Genomic DNA, 27,021 nt, shown 5'->3' on the forward strand with positions numbered 1-27,021 from the left:
AATTTCTTTAAATCCTTGGCTTTACCCACTACAAACAGTTATTTTTAATACAAATGCAAACTTAACAGCCGAGTTCACGAGCTAGTAACGTTAACTGGGTTGCTCCTCTGCAAATAAACAAACGTTACCTAGCAACAGACTGGTGTCTCACCCTACTCGCATGTTGAGGGAGAGCACCATACTTTATTGTACCTAGCAACAGACTGTTGCTAGGTACGCGTCAACCCTGCCGTTTTCCCCGGGATTCTCCCGTATTTCAACCTTATCTCCCGCCGTCCTCCCGTTAAAATATTTTCACTTATTTTTTTATTTATACAAAATGGCTGGAATTCCGCTGTGTGACGACAGGTGGCAGCAGTGTAGATTAGAACGTTAGCAGAGGAAGTCAGACCGGAGGACAGTTGCCGAGAAAACTGTTAGGCAAAGTGGGGTTGTTCCCGGAGAGCTCACTCTCGGCCGTGGTTTCTCAACATAATGTATGGTGCTCTCCCTCAACATGCAAGTAGGGTGAGACAACACCATTCTTTAGTCCAAATAATACCCTACTTTATACTATATTATTGTCATTAGTTTAATGTAAAGTCAGTCTTACATTGGCACTGCTTTAACGTTGCATTTACCCATAATCCATTGCTGTATTAGGTAGAGCGTTCCACATTGATGTGGCATTATTGCGAAACGTGTTTAGTCCCTTGTTTTTTTTTGTTTAATTTCTTTATTGCAGGAAAAGTAGTACATACATTTACAATCGTCAATATTATACATTCTCCATCTTTTCTTCTTTTCTTCCCCTTTCATTTCCCCTTCCCCTCCCTCATAGCCACCCCCCCCCCCCCCCCCCCCCCCCCCCCCCCCCCCCCCCCCGCCCACACTGAGGTTTTTGAAGACACATCTGCAAAACATCCAAACATACAGCATAGATGCTACTGGGAAAGAAAAAGAAAAACGAAAAACAATAATAGTATTAGTCCCTTGTTTGAGCCGAATCTGGGTTTAACATGATTTGTGGAGCTCCCTCTGGTGTTGTGGTCGTGGTATTCACTGACCTTTGGGAAGTATTTTCTTAGTATCTTAGTCGTGTAGTGTATCTTGTAGACCAGGCCCATTGCAAGTTGCTGTACTCTGTTGTCTACTCTAAGCCATCCTAGGTAGTCAAAGTGGGCAGGGGTGAGGTGGGTTCTAGGAGTAAGGTCAAGTAGTAGTCTGACCAGTTTGTTTTGTGATGTTTGTAATCTTGTTTTTAGCGCCTTTGAGGTACTTTGGTACCATGAGGTGCAAGCATAGTCGTAGTACCCTTGAATGAGTGCTCCTGCCAGAGTCTTCAGGGTATTCTTGTTTACCAGAGAGGAGATCCGGTACAAGAATCTAGTTCGTTGGTTGACTTTTTTGATTACATTGGATGCCATTTTGTCACAGGAAAGATTTGCCTCTAGGATGGAACCTAGGTATGTAATTTCGTCTTTCCTTGTGACAATATTGTCACCCACTGTAACTGAGAAGCCGTCGGTCTTGCTGAGCTTGTTATTTGATCCAAGAGAATGGACTCTGTTTAATGGATTAATGGACTCTGTTTAATGGATCTAACATAATCCATTCTACCTTTTATTTCTATGCATTTTACATACTCTGTAGTCTGTAGGAATCAAACAGCAAAACAGTGACAAAGTTCAAGGAAAATACAAGATAGTTTGACAAACAAAAAACAACTGGCTGTCATAAAATAGTTTCCTTGGCAAAATCAAGGATAATCTTACCAAATTCTGCGTAGGGGTGTGCCCATTCTATCGTCGGTTGGTCCTATAATACCTCCATGGTATCTATGTTCATCACTTGTTAGCCAGTTCACCAAAAAGGTTTATAAACATATCCCTTACCTAAAATGAACTACACTAATAAACCATTTAAATGCCTCTGTCTTAACAATAACCATAATATCATTGGAACTCATGCACCACCTTAACCTAACTGCCTATTGGACTCTGTACCATGAGATACCAAGTTTTTAGTGAATCCTTTCTACTGTTACCAATTACCACATTTGCAAAGTGTTTTTGTACATCATGAGAACATCAAGGCTTTGGTCACACAGCAGCAGGCAAATCCAATATAGGCTGATTGTTCACATTGTCATTGACATTCCTAGAATACTAAGATTATAATTCTTGACATATTCTAACACATTTATTAAATATTCTTTTTATACCCCTTTGCATATCACTTTCAGGGAAAAGTCATATTGCATTGATCTAGGCTATAAACACTTTCAGGAAAATGTGACATCATACATCCCAATTTTTTTATTTTTTTTATGCCAATTCCCTTCCTGGTCGTTGCGCGCATTGCCCCACTGTCGGCCTGGGGAGGGTGTAGAACTACCACATGTCTCCTCCGATACATGTGGAGTCGCCAGCCGCTTCTTTTCACCTGACAGCAAGGAGTTTCACTGGGGGAACGTAACGCGTGCGGAGGTTCACACTATTCCCCCCAGATCCCCTCCCTGCTGAACAGGCGCCCCGACCGACCAGTAGGAGTCGCAGTTTACAACGACCAGGACACATACCCCACCAGCTTCCCACCCGGCGCTAACACTGTGTTAGTAGGGACGACTGACCAAGCCGGAGGTACCGCTGACAGCTGGATTCGATCCCAGAGTATCTGCGGTGGTAGGCGAGTGCTTAGTCCACTGCGCTACCCAGCCGCACCACATCCCAACTTTTTCACTCAAAAATCTATTTGTACAAGAGGGTATGTCATTTTGGGATATTTGAAACTATGGGTATAATAAATCTGCTTTATTTTTTGGGTGGAGTGTTCCTTTAATGACGCTGCACTTGGTCTGATAAAACCAGCGAACTCGGCAGACTGGGTCACACCACCCAACCAAGCCCCCAGTTTAGCCACTCCAAGAGTCAGACAGTGCCATTGGCCTTAAAATGGAAGTGAGAATAGGCAACAATGAAAGAGTCTCCAACATGAAGGAGCATGCTATGCAACCACACCAACAGAACTCTTTGCACACTGCCAAGAATAGTTTGCTCGGGGCCTGATGTCTGATGACTCCTTATCTTCATTCCAGGGGACGTCGCAACATTGTGGGCCTGTGAAGCCCATTGAGATGTGTCATGTGATGTTGGGCGACACAAATACATCTGACTTGACCTCCTGAAGCTGCCATTCCGGGCACTCTTCAGCCCACCGGCAGAGCAAGCCCTGGATCAGAGACAGCAAACAAGCCAGGCTGCATGGAGTCAGTGTGATTAGGGCACAGGACCTCCTGTCCAGTATCCAGGCTACATAGGGTGAGTGTGATTAGGGTACAGGGACTCCTGCTCAGCTTCTAGGGTGCATGGCATGAGTGTGATTAGGGCACAGGACCTCCTGTCCAGCATCCTAGCAGACCTGGCGGGCATAAGCTTTACTCTATAGGTTTGTTCGCCAGTTCCAACTGTGGCATTTGCAACCAGGCTTCTGGCAGTGGTTGGCAACAGGAACACCCAATAGCCATACCAGAACCCAGTGAGAACAGGGCCAGCCTGGGCTCAGCCCCCCCCCCCCCCCACAGATCTAGTGAACAGAATAATACAATTGTCGTTTATTTTTCACCATGTATTCATTTCATATCAGTGCATAGAATAGAGTCCAACACATACAGTACAGTAAAAGAGATGGCGTTATTGTTTAGAGGACCACAATGGAAATAAGTCTCTGACTTTATTGTGTGATAATTCCTCAAACAATGCAATGCATATGATGGTTGTGGCCCAATTGGGTTTTTCCAAAATCGTGTGTATTTGATTAACATCTGTTTAATATAAATTCATTCATACCTGAAAGACACAAACGACTCAGGCTCCTGCTGTCTTGGCAAGGCAACCACATTTCCTGAGACTTCAAATTCACAATCACCATCATTACGATGGCAAGGCGTGTACCAGATTTACCGTTTACAAATAAAATAAAGTTACAGACAGTATGCCTATCAGCAGGATCACCAGCCAAACAAAGTCCCCATTAAAAAATGTACAAACATCAAACGTTGGGGAAGGCAGGTGGATTATTTACCAGATTAGTCTAGTGCTTCTTTTATTCCTTTTGGCCAATTGACAGCATCATGGAAATACTTGAATTAACTCCCTGCCACCTCCTAAATATAGGCTAAATATAGTTGTGTATAAATAGATAAAGTGCTCCTTCACATATAGTTTTATTATATAAATTATTTTCAGTGGAATAGGGACATGCATACCCATAATAATGCATTCCCACGGGATAATAAAAGTATTTCTATCTATTCTATAATAACACCAGAGCCAGCATTGCCGACCTGTGTATTCCAAGGTTCAAAACAAATATGGGCAAATGTTCTGGGGAGCCACAAATTGGAATTTGCTACCTTCACAGCTAAAATGCATTAGTAGCCGACACAATTTAAAGAAAAAAGCCAAATCATGGCTCCTCGACAATGTTAAAAACTAGATTTTTAAAAATGTATGAAAATGTTGTGATAAATTGTTGTCTGTGGCTACGTTTGTACTGCACTTAAAATTGACATGTCTATGTAGTTGTCATATTGTTATTTGTGGTCATGTTTTGTATGGCGTATCTGTCTGAGACCAAGGACCACAATGGAAATAAGTCTTGACTTTTTTGTGTTTCATAATTGATGTTTTCTGGAATCTTGAATTTTTTTAAATGTCAAATAAAATAAAATAGTTTATGAGATTATGGGTCATATGATAATCTGCATGCATTAGTGCTATAATGCAGGTTTCTAAAACACTTGAACATGCTGTATCCAACCAACTTACTGCTTATCTCTTAAAGAATGACCTCCTAGACCCTAATCAGTCAGGCTTCCGGACTGGCCACTCCACAGAAACGGCCCTCATTGCGGTCACAGAGGCACTTCACTTAGCAAAAGTGAAAGGCCTCTCCTCTGTCCTGATTCTCCTAGATCTATCTGCAGCCTTCGACACAGATCCTCCTCGCGTCCCTCGCAGGAATGAGAGTGGCTGGCTCTGCGCTGACATGGCTGACATCATACCTCAATGACCGATCCTACCAAGTGTCATGGAGAGGGACCCTGTCGGCCACCCGCCCCCTGCGGACGGGTGTCCCCCAGGGCTCGGTCCTAGGACGCCTTCTCTTCTCCCTCTACACTAAATCTCTGGGTAACATTATCACGTCTCATGCCTTCTCGTATCATTGTTATGCCGATGATACTCAACTCTTCCTCTCCTTCCCTCCCTCAGATATCCACGTCTCTGAGTGGATCTCGGCCTGTCTGTCCGACATCTCCGCCTGGATGACGACCAACCACCTCAAACTGAACCTAAGCAAAACAGAATTGCTCCACCTGCCGGCCAAATCATCCCCCCTGACCGACCTTTCCATCACAGTCGAGAATGCAGCTGTGACCACGTCTCCGACCGCCAAGAACATTGGTGTTGTCCTCGACGACCGGTTGAACTTCTCCGCTCACATCGCAGCGACAACCTGCAAATTCCTCCTGAGCAACGTCAGAAGGATCCACCCCTTCCTGACAAAAGAAGCCACCCAACTCCTCGTCCAATCAACAGTCATCTCCCGCCTCGACTACTGCAATGCACTGCTTGCTGGCCTCCCGGCCACTGCCACCAAGCCTCTTCAACTCATTCAGAACGCAGCGGCCCGCCTGATCTCAAACCTACCGAAGTCGGCCCATGTCACCCCACTTCTTAGGGACCTGCACTGGCTCCCCATTGCTGCACGAATCCACTTCAAGGCATACCGTGCTGCAAAGGGAACCGCTCCCGCCTACCTCCGGTCAATGGTCTCTAACTACACACCCTCAAGACCCCTACGCTCTGCATCTTCTGGCCGTCTCAGACCCACTCCTATCCGAGCTCCGGGAGGGTCATCAAGGAGAACCTGCCTTTTCTCAGTACTTGCCCCACAATGGTGGAATGAACTACCCACCCCAGTTAGGACAGCCGAAACCCGTCAAATCTTTCGCCGTCGACTAAAGACGCACTTCTTCAACAATTATCTGAAAATGTATTAATTAATAAAAAAAAGACAAATCTAACCCTAACTAACCTTACTGTCATGCACTTGTCCTAATAAACTAACCTACACTGTAGCACTCAACACTTTGATGAACATTGTTACTCAGCTGATAGAGTTGTACCCTTCCTGATGACTTGTCGTACAGAACTTGTAAGTCACTTTGGATAAAAGCGTCAGCTAAATGACTAAATGTAAATGTAAATGTAGTGTCCACAAAAAAAGTGTGAATCCTCTGTGTCAATTGTGTATCAAGTGGCATCTCCTCGTTTGACACCTTGGGGCGAGGAAAGGAATATCATCATCATCATGTAAAGTGAAAGTTTTCCACTATTCCATGACAAATGACAATTTCTATTACCTATATTTGTCAGTGTGGATGTTCACTTGATAGATTGACCCGTCACAAATCCCAACGTCTTTGAGCAACGGTTGTTATTGGAGGACCACGAAAAGAGGGTGGAGCTTGAGATAGGTCAAATCGTATGTGAATAGTTCGTTACAATTTTCAAATTCCATATAGGTTTCCTTGACCGTATGGGAACCCAGAAGAGGTATGAATGACAACAAGTTCTTTCATGAAGCCAGTTTATTGACTGAAGTCTGTATAACAGCATTATGTTCTGTAAATGACAACCTAGCAGGACTATAATAGTGTACCAACTATATCTATTGGTTTGATTTAGGTTTCATCAGCACAGCTTAAAACACATCCGAGCGTAGCAATGAATCACCAGTTAATCTAGATACACCGTCGTGTATCTTTTATTCATTATTAGCAACATTTACATTCAGCAGAATACATGGTTGTCTTTTTATTAAAAGTTGGGATACCCAGTAGATATATCACAAAGAAAAATCAATGGGTTTAAACCTCTATATTTTTGTAAGTGCAGTTCAGTACATAAAAACACTACAACCAGCTGTTTTGTGTTACTGAGTACATTTAAACAATTAAATCATATACTTAGTCCACTGAAGAGTTGAGACCGTATCAACACACAGATCAAGTGAAAAATAGAAAATACATGAGCTGATACAGAAGCGTACATAATCAAGAGACATTAATAAGCTCCCATTAGGTGTTTTGTTTGTTTTCACCACAGATCAAACGATTCAATCCATATAGATTTAATTAGGTTTTATTTGATTTCTCCACATTATGGATGTTTAAAACATATTAAATAATGTTTTATATATCCTGAAGTTATCCACATTATGGTCCTTTAAAACATATGAAAGAATGTTTTATATATCCTGAAGTTATCCACATTATGGTCATTTAAAACATATGAAAGAATGTTTTATATATCCTGAAGTTATCCACATTATGGTAGTTTAAAACATGAAATAATGTTTTATATATCGTGAGGTTATCCACATTTCCACACTGATCCAGATTTAATATGATCTGTGGTGGAAAACAATAAACACCTAAATGGAAGCTTTTCAACAGTATTCAATACTTATTCATCTGCTCTACCTGATATTACAGAGCAGCTGGAGGTGGCTGCTTCTTCTTCTCCTCCGTTTACCAATGTTGTCCTAGAATAAAGCTGGAATGGTTGATAGTTTTACGCTTCTCCATCAGTAGAAAGTAATGGAGTAACTACTACTCTTCATATCTCACAATCTTTTGGCTTACAATAAACAAAACAAAAGCAAATGGTGAAAGATCGGGGTGAACGGTCAATCAGATTAGGGTGAAAGGTCACTCAGATTAGGCCTCGATAACAGAGATGCTACAACAATACCACTTCTTCCATTGCCATTACTGATGAGTAGTACACTTTAATAAGAGTAACGTACAAGTACAGATGTGATCCATGACTTTTAATCAATAGAATCAACTTAAAAGGGTTATTTCACTTTAGTAGAACCAAATTCAGAGATATTGGGCGACTAGGTCCCCAAAAAAGAATGGAAGTGAATGAGGAGCCCCGACACCTGGGGGGAATAGTGGTGTTGTCAGGGACAGCAGTGGTCGCGAGCTTACTTGTAGATTCACTTAGATGGGGGGTAAGACTGCCGACACTGGTTATGTTCTTCTGAAATGAGATATCACTCAGTTTTAACCCTTTCACTACCACACTACAGAAGGTTAACATTTCACTACCACACTACAGACGGTTATCCATCTGTAGTGTGGTTGTGAAAGGGTTAACCTTCTGTATTGTCGCAGTGAGAGGGTTAACCCTTTGGTAGTGTGGTAGTGAAAGGGTTAAGACCACTTTGGAGTCATTGGACCAAAATGATTTAGATATTAGACCCAATACATTTTTCATGATAAGTGAGCGCCGACATCTAATGTGTCAAGAATGCTGAAAAAAGCAAGTTGCTTTGATTCCTGACAATTTGGTATTGAGGAAATTCTTTCAATTGACCATAAATCACGCAGCGGCTATTTTTCATTTACGTCATACTGAGGTTGGGTTCCACCCTGTTTCTACCTTGGGTGGGAACAGGGTGGAAAGGACCCCAGCACGGCATAAGAACAAAATGGACACCATGTGAATATGATCAATACTGATACCCTATTTTAGCCTGGTATCAGCCCAATATCCCGTGAACAGTAAAGGGTTTGGGGTTCATCCCTTCAGGATATTTATTTCAGTAAAATAACTAGAAGTCAAAATTATCAACCGTTTTCATTTAGATATAATTTCTAGTAGGGATTCCCCGATCACGTTTTTTGCCACCGATACCGATCACCGATTGTCTATGAGCCATATCGGCCGATACCGATACCGATCGCTTTTGATTTTCTTATAGCAGCTGGCAGTATTATACTGTAGGTCTAACACAGGCATTCTAATCTAATCTTAGAAATTAAGCAAAGTAAATAGTATTGGGTGTTAAGCATAACAGTATCCAAGTTAATTTACTTCTGACCATTATAGTCAAAGTATTTTCCTATAAACTGAAACTCATAAGATCACATAAGGCTAGCATCATTGGCATTCAGTTACAGCTATGACCAACAGCTACGAAAACGAATGCCAATGATGATATCAGACATTGATATCAGGAGCTATCAGTAGCTAGCCAGCTAGATAACGTTAGACAACGCATCATGTATTAAACTAAAATGAATAGTTTACTGGGCCATTTTGTTTAAACAGTAACGCTAGCTAGGTAGCTAACGTTAGCCAACGGAACGATAACTAGTTAGCCAATGCTAGCCAGCTGCGAAAAACTAATGCCAATGATGATATCAGAGGTTGATATCAGGAGCTATCAGTAGCTAGCCAGCTAGATAACGTTAGACAACGCCTCATGTATTAAACTAAAGTGAAGAGTTTACTGGGCCATTTTGTTTAATGCTTCAGTTATGTTGAAAGAGGAGCTGCACTCGACTCTTGCCAGAGGGTTTGTTGACAAGACGGGTCTGTGAGGGGGAGGGGCAATGCGTGCACTGCAGCAGCAGCGTGTGCGTGCCTGAGAGAAGACGGCGAGCGAGAACTCCGCTGAGAATTGGATCATGTTTTTTGCGCGCTTCATCGATCGGTTTTCGCAATCGGGGACAAGAAAGCATTATCGGAATTCCCCAATCTCATATTTATACTGAATATCGGCCGATACCGATCGCTGGCCGATCGATCGGGGCATCCCTAATTTCTTGTGTCAACAACTAGAACTCACAGAGGGCCCTTCGAAACTTAACAAGTCTTTGGATGAGTCTACAGACATCAGCCTGTGTCTGTGCGTGTGCGACCGCCTGTGTCTACTCAGGGAATGGCTCCAAGAAAAGCTCCGCCCACAGGTGAGGCACAGGTAGGGTTTCTCTCCCGTGTGGGTGCGCTGATGCTTTATCAATGACTTGTACCTGGTGAACGTCGCTCCGCACTCGTTGCAGATATATTTCTCCGCTTTAACGTGTACATTTTGTTCATGTTCCTTCATGTTGCCCAACTGCGAGAAGCCCTTACCGCACACCGGACAAAGGTGCGGCTTCTCCCCCGAGTGGGTCAAGCCGTGGATGTTCAGATCCTGCCGCGAATAAAAACCCTTCCCGCAGTCGAGGCATTTGTAGGGTCTCTCCCCCGTGTGGCTCCGCATGTGTCTCTTGAGCCCCTCCGACCGGGAGAAACAGCTGTCGCACAGCGTGCAGCTGAAGGGCTTCTCCCCCGTGTGAGAGCGGAAGTGGCGACGGAGCTCCGAGGCCTTGAAGAAACACATCCCGCAGTCCGTGCAGCTGTGCGGTTTCTCCGGCTGCTCTTCGTGCGTCTTCTCGTGCGCCTTGCAGTGGCCCGGGTCGGAGAAGCACTTCCCGCAGATCGAACAGGGGAAAGGTTTCTCTCCCGTATGCATTCTTTCATGTCGGACGAGTTTGTTCAGTTTACTGAAGGTCTTCATGCAGTAGGAACACTGATGAGGGACCTTGGGCTTCCTGGCGTGCGTGTGCTTGTGCCGCTCCAGTTTCGACGGCCTGTTGAACACCTTCCCGCAGTCGGGGCAGGGATGCTTGTTCGTCCTGCTGTGGTTACTCTGGTGTCGGGTCAGCTTGTCCAGCTGCGAGAAGCTCTTCTCGCAGTGTTGGCACTGGTGCTGAGTCTTGGGCTTCCTGGTGTGAACGGGCTCGTGTCTCGCCAGCTTCGACGGTCTGTCGAACACTTTGCCGCAGACGGAGCAGGGATAGCACCTGTTTGAAGCGCCACTCTCGGGGGGGGTGGGGTCCTCGGACGCGGTTGCGTCGTCCGAGTCGGAGTCCGAGTCGGATATAACCTTCACTACGACTTCACCGGTACCTGAGAAGCAATCACATTTAAAAAATCACATTTAATAACAACCACTTTGGGAAAATGACCCAAATACATCTAAACATACAAGAGTTACCCAGGTGTACTGGTTGTATATATTGGTCCACCAATATAGGCCTTTCAAATGTATTTTTGGCATCAATATTATTAAGACCAGCCTTTGGCACAATCTTGAGGAAAAATAACAATTACAAAATTCCTAACAATGATCTATGAGTCAAACTACACACAAATAAATAGGCTATAGGCCAATTATCAGCAGATAGATTACAACCTGCTCAACTATATCAATATCTGTATCAAATACAAACATTCTGTATTGGCCTAGTCTTAATACCATAATGACAGCCTACTACCTATAGTATGCAAGGACAATATTTTGATTCAAATAAACAAGACACTAAAAAGGAGTGCATCCTAAACTAAGACTACCCAGTTCTTCCTGCAGGTAACAGAGAGAGAGGTATGGTCTTCATCTGAGCCTGCATACAGGCAATGAGCACGCATATACACTGTAGGCTCATACGTTTCAGTGTTATGTGTCTTTATGTCTAATTTGAAATGGCTTCAATATAACAAACATACCCATCTTTGCATCACAGAAGAGCATTTAGGATGAATATGGGGATGTGCCCTAGAAAGATAGTGATTTAGTGCTCTGAATCAGTATGCTCAGGCTTCTAGGCATGCTGCGGCATCAACTCTTAACCCTTTCACTACCACCACCCTACAGATGGTTAAAAAAAATTGAGGGGGATATTGCAACCACTACAGAAAAATGTGAGTAAACAAGTTCAACTCAAGTTCAGACCCATGTTACTCTATTTCATTAGCACTAAAAGTGATATTCCTTTTTTGCATTAGTAACTTCAGAATCAGGGGAGGAAACTAACTTTTTGGCTTACCAGCCAACTGGCGAGTATCTGATTTTTTTTACCAGACAAACTGATTTTTTACCAGCCAAAAAAAATCGCTAATTGTGATAATTACTTCTTTGTATGTCTTCGTCTAAATTGATTTTCAATCATAGTAATAATCACACCGTGTCTCTACTCTTTAAAATATTTATTAGCATAAAACATTAATAACAGTCTCTACTCTTCACAATATTAGCATAACACATATTAACATGAAAGAGGGATCTATTCTGGACTGGGTTGGGCTGAACTGGGCAGTGAAAGATGCTGGGTTGGACTGGGTTGGGCAGTGAAAGAAAAAAACCGAAGTATGTTGTGAAGTGTATAGATAGATAGATATGAAATGTATAGATGTAGCAGTACTGTCTATCTGTATGTCGTGTATGTCATATGTTATGATGAATTGAAAATGGGGGACCCTGATGTAAACAAGACGAAAGTCTTTCTCTGGTCTGCATCCCCTTAACAATTGTGTGTATTGAGCCGTACTGTATTGTACCCATTCTGCAATCTGTTAATAAAGTTTTCAATCAGTCAATCAAGTTAACTTTGAACCTCGGTTGTCAAGCCACGTCAATGTTGTGTATGCATCCGAGTGTTCACTGTGCCTTTAAGACGGCACGGTGGCCTTACGACAGTGCTGTGAAGTACCGTCAAGTGGTCTGCTGTTGTGCACTGGTTGAGCTCGCCCCTTTCGTGACTGCGATGTGCAAGCCAGGGGCTTTTGAGCATGAAATAAAATGTCTAACCTTACGTCGTAGTCGGGTGCGCAATAGACTAACATACACCTCTGTAATTTAAATGTGTCCTTGCCTTGGACTCGAGAGTTGTACTAGGGTTGGATGCAGTTCCCCGTTGCTCAGTCTGTCTGTTTTCCATCTTCTGTGTTTAACGTTATCTGTTTGCGAGTGCTTCCTTGACTGATGGCCAGTACCACGGGACTTTTATTCAACATTCTATATTTCCGCGGGTTGGCCAGTACTGCAGGAACTTTTATTAAACATTATATATGTCCGCGGGTTGGCCAGTACTGCGGGAACTTTTATTAAACATTATATATGTCCGCGGGTTGGCCAGTACTGCGGGAACTTTTATTAAACATTATATATGTCCGCGGGTTGGCCAGTACTGCGGGAACTTTTATTAAACATTATATATGTCCGCGGGTTGGGCCGGTTGGCCAGTACTGCGGGAACTTTTATTAAACATTATATATGTCCGCGGGTTGGCCAGTACTGCGGGAACTTTTATTAAACATTATATATGTCCGCGGGTCTTGTGCAGTGCTCTCGTGGCACTGTCAACTCGCCAGACTGGCGAGTGGTCTTCATTAATCACTCGCCAAACGTAAAAAATACTCGCATTTGGCGAGTAAAGTGGCCTAATTTCCTCCCCTGTTCAGAATGTCATATTTCAAAAGAGACCAGGATTATGCATGTGCTATAACTATAAAACTAAGCTTTTCAAAAAGAGTATGCAGTCCTCAAGTTGTGGTGGTGGTGTACAGAGCCAGAATTGTGTCAATGTCAAAACATTTATGGCCCGACTGTAATTCAGCATTATGTGTGCTACGTGAGAACACGATGCAAGTAAACATTTAATTGTTCTCTGTGTTTAGCTAAACACTACATTATTTTCCAACTGTAACATCATGCTCAACATTCATAATGCAGCGAGGCTGGCCGTCTTACAATGAGGAGCCATGTTTCATGATATATCTGAATCATCTTCACAACTTACTTTCATCTGAAGGTTCTATTTTAAGAACTGGTTCAGTGTCTGGACCCATGGTTAGATGTAACCTATTTTACACATACAGCAAGAGAGAGAGAGAGAGCGAGAGAGAGAGAGAGAGAGAGAAGAGAGAGAGAGAGATTAGAAAATCATGTCGGCAGTGGAGAGCAGGGAAACAGACATTACAGATCGACACAATGGAGCAATAAGTAATGCGACAGGATTTAGAATGTCCTTTACCACATCTATGATGTGCAATAGATGGAGCTCATGCCATTTACTTGAAATGGTAAATTAGATAAATAAGTGGGAGAGTGATGTCTGCAGGACTCAAAATTGTACCCACTCCGCGGCGCCGCAGTCCACACACTGGACATGCCCGGCACGGAGCAGAAGGCTGGAGATACAATTTGCATTAAGGCTATTATTCTCAGCCTGAAATACACTGGGAGATTCAAGCAGCAAGTCCAGAATACATTCAAAAACCCTGTTCTTCAACATATGCCTCTCGCATCTGGCCTATTCTGCATTCACTTCCAGTGCTTGTACTCCCCACTAGGTGTGTCTGGTGTGGACAGCAGCACCCATTGACATGGATTAGGGTTATATAACCATCAACACGAGTTAGGGCTAGGGATGCAACAATACAGTTAGCCGACAATTCAATTATATTTTTGTTTTATATATGTCACAATATTTGCTACGTTATCTGTGGTGGTTACCGTGAGTGTCAGACTCAGTCACTGCATTAGTCAATTCCTCTGCTGAGTGAGCACTTTCGTACATGGGAGGAGTTTGGAGCACTGCGCTCTTCATCTCCCAATGCGACATATAGTGCACCGTCACAGTGAGGTAACTCTCTGTTGCCCGGCTCTGTGATTTTGCCAATTCGACTTCAATGCCTTGTTTCATAGAAGTTGGGAATTACTTTTGATGCTGCTGAAGAATGTACGAGAGAGCAGTCAGTGTAACACAGATATCGCATTTTCATTAGGTGACAAAAACCCACATCTCTAACCACGAAAATGGCTGCAAATCTTTTGCAATGAACATTCCCACTGCACTTTTTTTTTGTGTTTTACTGAATCGGTAGGAGGCTTGTTGGAAGGCATCAGAGTGACTGCTGTTTTTTCACCGACTGTGTTCTTACCTGTTCGACTGTCCTGCTTCCAGACAGTGATATTGCCGGGTGGCGGCGCAGATGTGCGCTCATATTCAAGTGTTTACTTAGGCGACACATGTGAAGCAATGCTCGCAGACAGTCATTGTTCTGGTAACTGTTTGTGTTTTCGTTCCCTCGTCATTGTATTCAAGCCAAAACCGTAGTGTCCTGACATGCTCTCGACTCTGCTCGCCATGTTAAATTGTTGTGTGAAATCTGACTCCAGTGTTGCCGTCACCCCAACATCTGAGCAGTGATTGGATATTTACTCATGGGGAGGGGTCAAAGACACACACACCCACAGAGCCAATTGGGAGAGAAATACAATGCATAGAAACTAGTAACACAAAATGTAATTGCAAAACCAAAAATGCTGCAATTCACATGTGCGTATTGAACCGTGGTTGGCGTACTGTACTACTGTACAATATTATATTGAGAACCGTGGCATCCCTAGTTAGGGTTAACAATTATTATGGTTAGGGTTAACCAGGTTAACCATTATTATGGGTTAGGGTTAACCATTATTATGGGTTGGGGTTAGGGTTAACCATCAACATGTGCGCCAAAGTGAGACGGGTGCGTGAATTCCAGATTAGTTCCGCTTCCAGTCCGTTTCAGGGGTAAGAAAGATTACACACATTCTTGTCTTCCAGGAAAGGTTAGTCAATATTTGAGAACATGCACCATTGTCTCCTATAACTAAAATCAGAGAACCATTGAATTTGTGACGTCACCCTGTTGTCACCCGGACAGTGTGTCAGCGAAGCCTGCAGGATTATTAAAGACCGCCAACCACAAACAGTTTCAGCTGATGCCGTCTGGCAAACAGTACTGCAGCCTCCAGGCCCCGACCAGACTCTGGGACAGACCCCCCCAGGCCCCGACCAGACTCTGGGACAGTCCCCCCCCCCCGGCGGGTCAGAGGGTTAACCCTTTCACTGCCACACAACAAAGGGTTAACCCTTTCACAACCACACTACAGAAGGTTAACCCTTTCACTACCACACTATTAACCGTCTGTAGTGTGGTAGTGAAAGGTTAACGTTATGTAGTGTGGTAGTGAAAGGGTTAACGGCCTGCCACCTGTCTGCCGTGACCCACACAAACAATGCAAGTAAATAAGTAATCTACATGCACACATTGCAACAAGGCTAGGCCTAGACCAACGCACACTGCAATTTTGCACCCCCTACTCACACACTGTGATCAGTGTATTCAAATTCAGAGCAATTTTTTGCACACACGATACACTGTGACTATTGTATTATAATATAGACTAGCATAGCCCACTGTAGTATAACTTAGAGCTACTTTATTGTTGTGACCAGCTGCTATTCCATGGCATTATATCCATCCCAATCGTATTCTTCTTTATTCTACTTGTATTCTATTTTATGCATTTTTTTTATCCTATTGCTGCTGCATGGTGGATAAAGTAAAAGACAAAAATTATTTCACTCAGTAACACATACCATTAGGGATGCCCCGATCACGTTTTTTGCCACCGATACCGATCACCGATCGTCGTGAGCCATATCGGCCGATACCGATCCGATACCGATCGTTTTTGATTAAAAAGAAATTAAAAATTATTTTATATAATTTTTTTTTTTTTTTTTAATAAAATATATATATTATATAATTAGACTTGTACTTGTATTATCTGCGAGACATCGCCACCACGCAACAAGTCAAAATGCTCGCTATCTCCACTGTCTGTGTGTACATACTCTGCTTTGATCAAATCACATTCGGCTCTGCAGATTTACCCTAGGCTCTGCAGATATACCCTACTCCCTCAGCTATCCCCGTTAATGACTGCGACGCAAGCCGGGCTTCGAATATGCATCGAATGAGTGTTATAAGACATTGATATCAGGAGCTGTCTGTAGCTACTGCTAGCCGGAAATATAACGTTAAGACAACGCCTCAGTGAACTATTTAGTTGAATGGGACATTTCGTTTTGAACAGTGAGCTAAGCTAACGTGAGCTAACAGAGGTATCATACACTAGTACTAGATAACTAGACTATTGCTGGAGCATTTGTTGATATCAGGAGCTATCAGTAGCTAGCCGGCTAGATACCGTTCAGTTAGACAATGCCTCATCATGTATTAAACTAAAAGTGAATAGTTGACTGGGTCATTTTGTAGCGGTAGCTAACGTTAGCTCATGGAGGTCCCGTCCCACTAGACTAGACTAGACCCGTGTTTACATGCGTGCGGGAGGAGCTGGAGGAGGAGCAGACGCGCAGCACTGTGTGCAGCTCCCGGTGTCTGAGACAGAACTCAGCGAGTGAGATCTGTTTTGACGATCGGAGAAAATAAAACAGTAACGATAGCTAGGTAGCTAACGTTAGCTCAGGTCGAATGCACTATCTAGACTCAGCGTGTTTACAAACTCTACACGGGTACGGGCGGGGCTAGGGAGGAGGAGCAGTTTGCAGGTCCTGTGCGTCTGAGACAAGCGAGTGAGATATCCACTTGATCAGTTTCCGCGATCGGCGAATATGACTCATTATCGGAATTCCCCGATCGCATATTTATACTGATTATCGGCCGATAACGATCGATGGCCGATCGATCGGGGCATCCCTACATACCATGGTGTGACAAATAAAACATTCTGATTCTGAGATGTGAAAGCCGCTCCATAGGCGATGAATGGATGGGGCACCACATTTGTGGGCTCTTGAAATATTTGTGTTCTGCCCTTAAACCTGTTTAAATCCTGGGTCAGACCTGTTGCAATAGTAGAATACATAGTAAGCCTCATTTTGATTGATAACTCATTTTATGGCTTCTCAAAGTCAGTGGACCATTCACTGTCTGTCTTATGAAGCAAACCGACATTTTACATCCAAATGACGTCACAGATTGGAGGGTTCACTCTCTTGGGTTTACTATTGAGTGTCTGTGGGTGTGGGTGGCATTGCCCTTTCAACTTCATCAACTGGACAATACGGACAAGTGGCGTTCATTTAGCCTTCTCGCCTCCTCTCAGACAGAGTCCGTAATAAATGGCTCGGATTCAGAAGGCACAGAGCTGTCTCAATAAACAATCTCTGGGTTTGAGTGGGCTAATGAAATCATGCAAGGTATGCATCTGGTATGTCATAAATGTCTAGATGTAGCAGTACTGTCTATCTGTAATTGATTGATTGATTGATTTATTAACAGATTGCAGAATGGGTACAATACAGTACAACTCAATACACACAATTGTTAAGGGGGATGCAGACCAGAGAAAGACTTTCGTCTTGTTTACATCAAGGTCCCCCATTTTCAATTCATCAGGACATATATGACATACATGACATACAGATAGACAGTACTGCTACATCTAGACATGATTTATGACACCAGATTTGCAAATACTGTATGTTATATATGTTATGATGAATTGAAAATGGGGGACCCTGATGTAAACAAGACGAAAGTCTTTCTCTGGTCTGCATCGCCTTAACAATTGTGTGTATTGAGCCGTACTGTATTGTATTGTACCCATTCTGCAATCTGTTAATAAAATGTTCAATCAATCAATCAATCAAAAGCAACACTGTAGCAACCAACGACGTGCGTAGGTTAACGTTATGCTAATCGTTTACAAAGCTATCTAGCTCGCTTCAAACTAGTGCTCCGAACTTCAGTTTAGCTGTGGCAGATGTCCCCGTGTAATAACAACATTAACGGACAACGCCACATTGTTAGCTAAGTTAACGTCACCAAATAGACCCTTGTTGGCCCTTTCTAGCTGTGCTTAGCGGAGTTAGGCTAACTATACGTTAGATATTTACGTTAGCTAGCATTGTTGTAGAAAGCGATGCAGGTAACGTTACGTAGCATTGGCTTTAGTTTCTAGCTAACGTTCTTGACCGTGAGGCCCATAATAACAAACTGGAGACGTCTGGACCGACACCCACACCCTCTTAGCAACTTAGCATCGACTAGCTAGCCACCTTTACGTTGTTGTCACTTTCCATTTTCCAACAATTAGTCCATGCAAACCGTAATGCATATTTTCCCCGTTACAGTTAAATATATTTAACTTAGCCTACCATACCTCTTTTTCTTAGGCTTGGGACTTGGGGGAGTCGCAAAGTTAGCAAGCTAAGCTAACGTTACTACAGTGAACCGCTCGCAGCCTCGCTCCTTCCAGAGTGGTGGCTCGCTGCACTGCCTTGGTGAAGCAATAGGGTCCAGCTGCAGCGCCCGGGAATCCTCTCACTGGGCAAGCCTGTGGCAGCCACGAACCTACTTTCTATAGAAGAGGATTCTCCGGCGCTACAGCTGGACCCTACTCTGCTGAAGGGCAGTGCTGAAACTGGGTCGGGACCCAAAATGTGTCGCGGGCCTATTTTTGGTGGGTCTGACTCCATCGCATGCATGATGTGACCCGAGGCGAGGCGAGAGGAACATATTTCATTTAGGTCAGTTCAGTTATTTGGGCCCCCCCCACATTAATTCACACATGGTAATATTGCTGCCCTGCCATAATTATTTGAAATTTGCATTGGATGTTTGTAAGGCTCTTGTAATTATTCTATTCATAGTATTCCATCACAGGCATCTTGGTAGCCAAACAACAGGTGATTATACATAATTATCATTAAATGATAACTGTGGCCATTTTGGTTGTGGTATTGCGCCATATTGGATGGCAAGCTTGTTTGATTGATTGATTGATTGAAAATGTTAATGGTCAGATTGCAGAATGGGTACAATCAATCAATCAATCAATCAATCAATCAATCAATCAAATTTATTTATATAGCACATTTAAACATGACACTTGTCAACCAAAGTGCTTCACAAAGGATGCTTGGTTCATACACATACAGCTCATTATAGTAATATTCCACAATTATTACATTGATAGTAATAATGGCACACAGTCATAAATTCACCAACATGCGCATTTGTTATACATGCAGGACTCTTTGAGACAGACGTATGCGTATTACCGCTGCCATGTTTGGCGCGGAGAACCGGGGTGGGGGGGGGGGGGGGGGGTAGGGCGGGGGGTGGGGGTTGACGAGACAGCCTTGGCTCCCCCCTCCAGCACGCATACGAGTTAGCTGCCATCACCAACGTGAGGCGCTGGGCCATACACGTAGGAGGGGGGGTCGCATGCCACTCTTATCTCCAAGAGGGCCTTCGACTCCAGCAGCACTCAGTTCGACCTTGGAGTCGTCCAGGAATTTGTTTTGGCTGACTGACTGGCAACATTTCCCCAGTCACGTCGATTTAAATTTGATTTTGAGTAGAGTGAATTATAACTCTATTGGTTTGAGTGGAGTGAGTTTTAACAACTCCGTCCAAATGAATGAATGCATTAGTCCAAGTGTCCAAGTGTCTTAATCAGTTCATTTTGGTAGGTCCTGTGCGCGGTAAACAGATCCAAAATCTTCTTATTGCAATCCCAAAAGCTTCGATAATCCAAATGTCCACGACTTCAAGTTGGTAGCCCGATTGAAATGTCGCAGAGGCAGAGAGTGTTAGCCTTATTCTGCTTCCTTGACGAAAATATGCAATCCACTGATTAGATCCATTTCGAGTTGATTTGAGTATAGTCCGACAACCGGCACAAAGCACAGAGCACAGCAGCGTCAGGCTTCATGGAGGCAGTAGAGGCGGCGGTAGGAACGGCCTTGAGGAGCCTGGGGAGAGGAGAGAAATGCGACTGTCTCTGGGAAGGCTGGGAAGCGTGTGGCTTTTTCCCAATCCAACAGTGCAAAAATGCGGAAGCATTCGTCACCGCACGCCACTACGGTAAAGCGCCTTTCTTTTCAGGCCCGCTTTGGGAGCTGTCGCGCGGAAATAGGCTGTCTATTGCCATTCTCTTTGACAAACTCTAACCTTAACCAGCTCCTTAACAGCGCCTAAACTTAACCGTTCTAACCTTAACCAACTCCGAAACAATGCCTAACCTTAACCTTAACCATAACCATGCCTAACCTTAACCATAGAAAGAATATTGCCATTCTCTTTGACAAACTCTAACCTTAACCAGCTCCTTAACAGCGCCTAAACTTAACCGTTCTAACCTTAACCAACTCCGAAACAATGCCTAACCTTAACCTTAACCTTAACCATGCCTAACCTTAACCGGCGAAAGAATACACGTTAAAAAAAAATCACGTTAAAAAAAATATATTTGACGGGATTCGAACTCACCAGCAACTAGCTGTAGGATCCACAGCCATGGCGTCTTGCCAATTGAGCTATTTCTGGATACTGAATTTGGGGCGGTGACTTATATATATTGTTAAGGCGGGATCTCATGCGCATGCGCGAGCACCTCGCGAGCACGCCGGCGCACGCACGCACCTGAGCGAGCACGCCGCCGCTGGGCGCTGCGTGAAGGAAAATGAAAGGCGCATTACCGCACGCCACTACGGTAGCTGCGGTGACGAATGCGGAAGCATTTTTGCACTGTTGGATTGGGAAGAAGCAACAGGCGGCTGGGAACACAACACAACACTGTACAGTACAGTACAGCTCAATACACACAATTGTTAAGGGGATGCAGACCAGAGAAAGACTTTCATCTTGTTTACATCAGGGTCCCCCATTTTCAACATTTATATGCATACACAACATATATAAGAATATAATCTAATCATGACATTTATGACATACAGATTGTTATGTACCACAAATTCCTGGACGACTCCAAGGTCGAACTGAGTGCTGCTGGAGTCGAAGGCCCTCTTTGTGTGGAACCGATTCATTGTGGGAAGTGTTCATCATATTTATATATCATGTACTGTATGGCCAGTAATTAAAGTACATAAAGCGGTAGTGGTTTAATGATACCATACTTATCAATACAGTCAGGGAATTGTACCCCTCAGTTACAATTGGTCCTTCGAGCCGGATGGTAACTAGTGTAATATTAATATAGTGGTATTAATATTGACATGGCCTATGATGAACACTCCACAAAATGGTTCTCCTAAAGTAGATCGCCCGCAGCGTAGATGGCAGACACCTAAGTACTTAGAGGATTACGTTGCCAATATACTACCTAGCTTTCTACAGACGGTAAACGCGGAAAAAGTAGATAGTAAAATTATGTCCGACCCTATCGACCAGGCTACCCCGCCAATAGAGGCCCTAGTGGGTTCTAACGTAACTGACCAAGCTCACGGTAGGGACCAGGAGGGACCCGACATGACTTTACCCCCCGCCAAGACCGAAGAAGTAGTCCCCGGAGAGCTCCAGGATAAAGACAGCTCTCCAGGGATGGAACTCTACCCGCTACAAGAAGAGGAGAGCACCCCGGAGATGGATCTCCAGGACTCGCCACAGGAGAACAGATCTCCAACGAGTACTGCCAGGAGCGGATCACCTCAACCAGCGTCTTCCCCCAGCGAGGCGGACAAGATGCTGGCACAGGCATTCCTCGCCAGCCTAGCAGCCTCAACAGAGCGCGATCGACTCCAAGCACAGACGCTTAGTGAGCGCGAACATTCTTCCATGGAAAGAGAACGCCTTCAGGCACAGCAACGGAGCGAAGAAGATCGTATACGTCTAGAGATTAGACGCCTTCAGACGGAAGAGAATATGGTAAGGGACCGGGCCGAAGCCCAGCGCGCCACCGCCGAAGCCCAGCGCGCCGCTGCCGGTGCCCAAAGAGAAGCAGAGCGCGACCTCGCTCTCACCAAGCGTGAAGCCGAGCGCGACCGATTACAAGCGCAGATAATGGAGCGGCTGATCACCAGGGCAACGCCCCCTCCCTCCGCACGGGGTTCCAGGGCCTCGTCAAGACAAGGGTCAAGGGCACCCTCCCCTACCCGATCAAGCGACCCTGAGCCCGACCACCAGAGAGAGCCTATACCCCCCTCCGAACCCCTTCCCCGACCGGTCCAAGTGAGACCCAGCTACAAGGAAGAAACGGTCTACACCGCGGAGAGGCTAAATAGACGACTACAGGATCTAGAGGACCTGCCAGAGGAAGAAGAAGAGGGAGAGGAGGAGAGTCAAGCCCGACAGCAGCACAGTACTCCACAGGACCAGGAGGTCCAGTACAGCCCAGGCTCTACCCCCGCGGCTCTGCGCTACAGACCCCCGACTCAATTCACGGGTGAGCTTGACGCACGACCAGCCCCGAGGAACAGCACCTGGATACGCGGGCCATGGTACCCAGCAGGTACCAGCCCACCAAGAGGCGTAAGAGGAGACTCGCCTAGGAGGCCTCTCTTCCAACGCTCACCGATGTGCCAGCCATCCATGGCATCATACATTGGCACACCGACGTTTCCGGACTTCACCCACGAGAACAGAGCACAGTACACGGAGCTACGAATGTGCTTAGAGACAATGATGTCCGATGTAGCTGATGAACCGTACAAGTATGCTATCCTACTGAAGCACCTCAAGGTGCCCCGAGCGCACAATATAGCGCTGGCCTATGCCACCTCTACTACCCCATACACAGCGGCTCTAGCAGCACTCGACCAAAGATATGGACGCATATGGGACTACGTAATACAAGAGATAAGGCATATTGACCGCCTACCCCCAGCCACAGACAATCGCTCACTAGATGACCTGTCTATCAAGGTACAATCCCTGGTAGGGATGCTGGGGGCGCAAAGAGAAAAGGGTATGCACGAACTGTACGCGAACTCTAATGTCGAGAGGATTTTAGAGAAGCTTCCGCCCGCCCGACAAGAGCGCTTCAGGCGGCAAAGAGACCACCGTGATCCTAACGGTCCCGAGCCATCCCTCCTAGACCTAGCCGACTTCCTGGCGAGAGAAGTCAACAGCCTACGGTTGGATACGTTCATGCGGAGCACCCCAAGCTCCAGAGAGGGACCTAGGAGAGCAAACGATGGCCAAAGATTGGTGACCGTCATGCACCAATCAGAATCAGTACCGAGCAGCAAGAACCACAGTACCCCCTCGATGAAAGAGAAGTGGAAGATGGTGTGCCCGTACTGCGAAAAGGAACACTGGTTGTCACAATGTGACACGTTCAAGAAGATGACCGCCGACGAGGTGAGTCAATGGATAAAGTCCAACCGACGCTGTTACCGATGTGTGCGCAGTCACATGGCAGCCGATTGCCGCTTAAAGAAGAGGTGTAGTCGGTGTGACGGAGCCCACCTAGATGTCCTACACGACAGTAACAGAAGAAAGCCTGCACCCTCAAGCAGCACAAAGGCAAGTGTTATGTACATTGACCTCGCCAGCAGCGGGGGCGCCCGGGTGCTCTTAAAGGTGGTCCGCGTAACACTGAGTTACCAAGATAAGGTCATGGACACTTACGCCGTCCTTGACGACGGGTCAGAGAAGACCCTTCTCCTCGCGTCCGCTGCGGCCCAGCTGGGGCTGCGGGGGAGCGAAAACCAGATGACGATTCGGACAATAAGAAGAGATCTAAAGACGATAAAGGGCGAGAATGTCTCCTTCACTATCGCAGCAAGCGGGCAGCCAGAGAGACGGTATAGGATTACTAACGCTTTCACCAGCCAAGAAATAGGCCTGTCGCAGTACACCTACCCCATCGCCAAGCTGATGGATAAATATGTGCACCTGCGTCAACTACCTATACCGCTCATAGACGGTGCCACCCCGACCCTGCTGATAGGCTCCGACCATGCAGACCTCATCGTCCCGATAGACCGGGTCCACACAGGGCCCAGAGGCTGTCCTGCAGCAGTCGAGACCCACCTAGGATGGACATTACAAGGCCCCCTCGCTAAGTCTCTTAACCGAACAGCAGCCACTAACTGCCTCCACTCCAGAGTGACAGAAGAAGACACCACCCTCCTACAGCATGTCGAGAGGCTATGGACACTAGAGACAATGCCCTTTAAGAACGAAAAGAAAGACATTCGTTCCAAGGAAGACATTTACGCTATAGCCCTCCTCGAGCAGGGGACAAAGAGAGTCAAAGTCAACGGAGTGATGAGATACGCAACTCCACTCCTGAGGCGAGAGGGTATGCCTACCTACCACGCCCCAAAAGAAGCGACGGAGCGGTATCTATTGAACACAGAGCGGCGCCTAGCCAGAGACCCCGCTCAAGAGACTGTGTACCGCGCTGAGATTAACAAGCTAATCACAGCGGGACACATAAAGAAAATTGACATTAAAGAGGCCGATCAGACGACCGAATCATGGTACGTGCCGCACCACAAAGTCCACCACAACGGCAAGGATCGTATTGTGTTCAACTGCAGCTACCAGATCGGATCACAAAATCTGAATAAAGAGCTCTTGCCCGGCCCAACACTCGGCCCCTCTCTACTAGGCGTGTTACTACGTTTCCGCCAAGACAAGGTGGCCATCAGCGGCGACATCAAAGGGATGTTCCTGCAGGTGAGACTAGTGGAGGAGGACAAGCCCCTGCTGCGGTTCCTATGGAGAGAGAGGATCGGGGATGAGCAACCAGCCATCTATCAATGGGAAGTCCTCCCTTTCGGAACCACATGCAGCCCATGCTGTGCTACGTTTGCACTGCAAAAACACGTCGCAGAGGACCCAGCAGCTGATGAAGAGGTCCGACAAAGTGTAGGAAATAGTTTCTACGTGGACAACTGTCTGCAAAGCGTCTCGACGCCAGAAGAAGCCGAGGCCCTTCTACTCAAGCTCCGCGCCTCCCTGATCAAAGGCGGCTTTGATCTCAGGCAGTGGGCCAGCAGCGACCCGCAAGTATTGCGCAGCCTCTCCCCCGAGGACAAGGCAGCAAGCAGCGAGACCTGGATGGCGACCATCCCAGGAGAAGCCCAAGAAATGACATTAGGACTAGTCTGGCGCTTCAAAACAGACTTGCTCCATTATAAACACACACCCCTGACCAAGGAGCAGGGAAGGTCGACTGCACTACCGACCACCAGACGGAGTGTATACAGAACACTCGCCAGACAATATGACCCGTTGGGATGTATTCTACCTTACACCACCAGGGCAAAGATGATTGTAAGAGCGTTATGGGACAAGGACCAGGGCTGGGACGACCCCATACCCGAACACCTTGCACCCACATGGAGAGAGTGGGAGACGGAACTCAGCTCACTCCCAGGTGTCAACATACGCCGCAGCTACTTCCCACCCACAGTGAGGTCGGAGACGTGCCAGATGGACCTGCACGTCTTCAGCGACGCCTCCGAAGTAGCCTACGGTTCGGTGGCCTACTTGCGTGCCCGAGAGGAGGGAGGAGAAATACATACTGCTTACATCCTGGCTCGCTCAAGAATAGCCCCACGAAAGCAACAATCTATCCCGCGTCTAGAGCTCTGCGCAGCCCTAGCAGGAGCGCAACTCGCCACGTTAATCCAACGTGAACTCACCATTCCGGTGCAAAGAACAATCTTGTGGTCAGACTCCACGACAGTACTCACATGGATCCGGTCTGATTCGTGCAGATACAAGGTCTTCGTGGGAGTCAGAGTCACAGAGATTCAAGATTTAACAGAAGTAGCAAGCTGGAGGTATGTGGACACAAAACACAACCCAGCTGACGTCATCACCCGGGGAATGTCCCTGGATGACCTCACCCGTCACAACCTATACAGTGATGGGCCAGAGTTCCTCAAGCTCCCGGAAGAAGAGTGGCCTACACCCACCCCACGGGAAGCGAGTAAAGAGGAGGCCGAAAACAAGAAATCTATGTTCTGTGGATTGAACACACTCGTCTCCACAGACCCCGACATAGACGATTGCCTCACCCTAGAGAGTGCGCAGCTAAAGACATTCCTGTGGCACCACCCAGAGGTTCAGCTCACTACTGACATTACTGCAGCTGACTACGAAGAAGCAGAACTTCTTCTCCTACAACGAGCCCAGAGAGACTCGTTCCCCGATGAGCTAGACTGTCTACAGGGAGCAAAGCCCGTCCCATCAGACAGCAGACTGCTCCACCTAGCCCCCGAGAGCGACGCCCATGGTCTCATCAGAGTGGGTGGTCGTCTGCGGAGAGCTCCAGACTTACCGGATGACGTCAAGTACCCGATAGTCTTAAACAGCCGACACAAGGTCACAGAGCTGATCATAAAGAAATACCACGAGGATGTGCATCACGCCGGGGCAGAGAGAGTCTTCCCGGAGATCAGACGTCGTTATTGGATACTGCAAGGGAGAGAAGCAGTGCAGCGCTTCCAGCGAACCTGTCTAGACTGTCGTAAGTGGCGAGCGCAGACCAGTATACCCCGGATGGCTGACCTACCTCCCTGTCGCCTCCGACTCGGCGACAAGCCTTTTCACTCCACCGGTATGGACTGTTTCGGCCCGCTGTATATAAAGAAAGGAAGAGGAACCGAGAAGCGGTGGGGTATTGTATTCAAATGCATGACCACCCGAGCGATGCATATAGAACTCCTTCCAACCATGAGCACAGACTCATTCCTTATGGCGTTCCGAAGATTCACATCGCGGAAAGGCGTCTATA

General features: G+C 45.9%; 1 protein-coding gene across 1 annotated transcript; it reads right to left on the minus strand.

Annotated features, from left to right (window-relative positions):
* Window positions 1-6,634: 6,634 nt before the first annotated feature.
* Window positions 6,635-18,773, minus strand: LOC311232268 (uncharacterized protein). Its single transcript, XM_084319011.1, has 3 exons — window positions 18,685-18,773; window positions 13,463-13,524; window positions 6,635-10,793 (listed from the first exon to the last, which is right to left on the minus strand). Exons 2-3 carry the CDS (start codon window positions 13,509-13,511, stop codon window positions 9,670-9,672), a joined length of 1,173 nt encoding a protein of 390 aa, XP_084175137.1. The 5' UTR covers window positions 13,512-13,524; window positions 18,685-18,773; the 3' UTR covers window positions 6,635-9,669.
* Between the last annotated feature and the right edge of the window lie 8,248 nt (window positions 18,774-27,021).

The sequence above is a fragment of the Notolepis coatsorum genome (assembly GCF_963971535.1).
Source record: "Notolepis coatsorum genome assembly, chromosome: 7".
Classification (NCBI taxonomy): domain Eukaryota; kingdom Metazoa; phylum Chordata; class Actinopteri; order Aulopiformes; family Paralepididae; genus Notolepis; species Notolepis coatsorum.

Excerpts from the sequence above, each read along its gene's own strand:
- LOC311232268 (XM_084319011.1), bottom strand. The coding sequence starts at position 13,511 with ATGGGTCCAGACACTGAACCAGTTCTTAAAATAGAACCTTCAGATGAA. Across the intron at positions 10,794-13,462 it reads AATAGAACCTTCAGATGAAA|GTACCGGTGAAGTCGTAGTG; the intron begins GTAAGTTGTGAA and ends ATTGCTTCTCAG.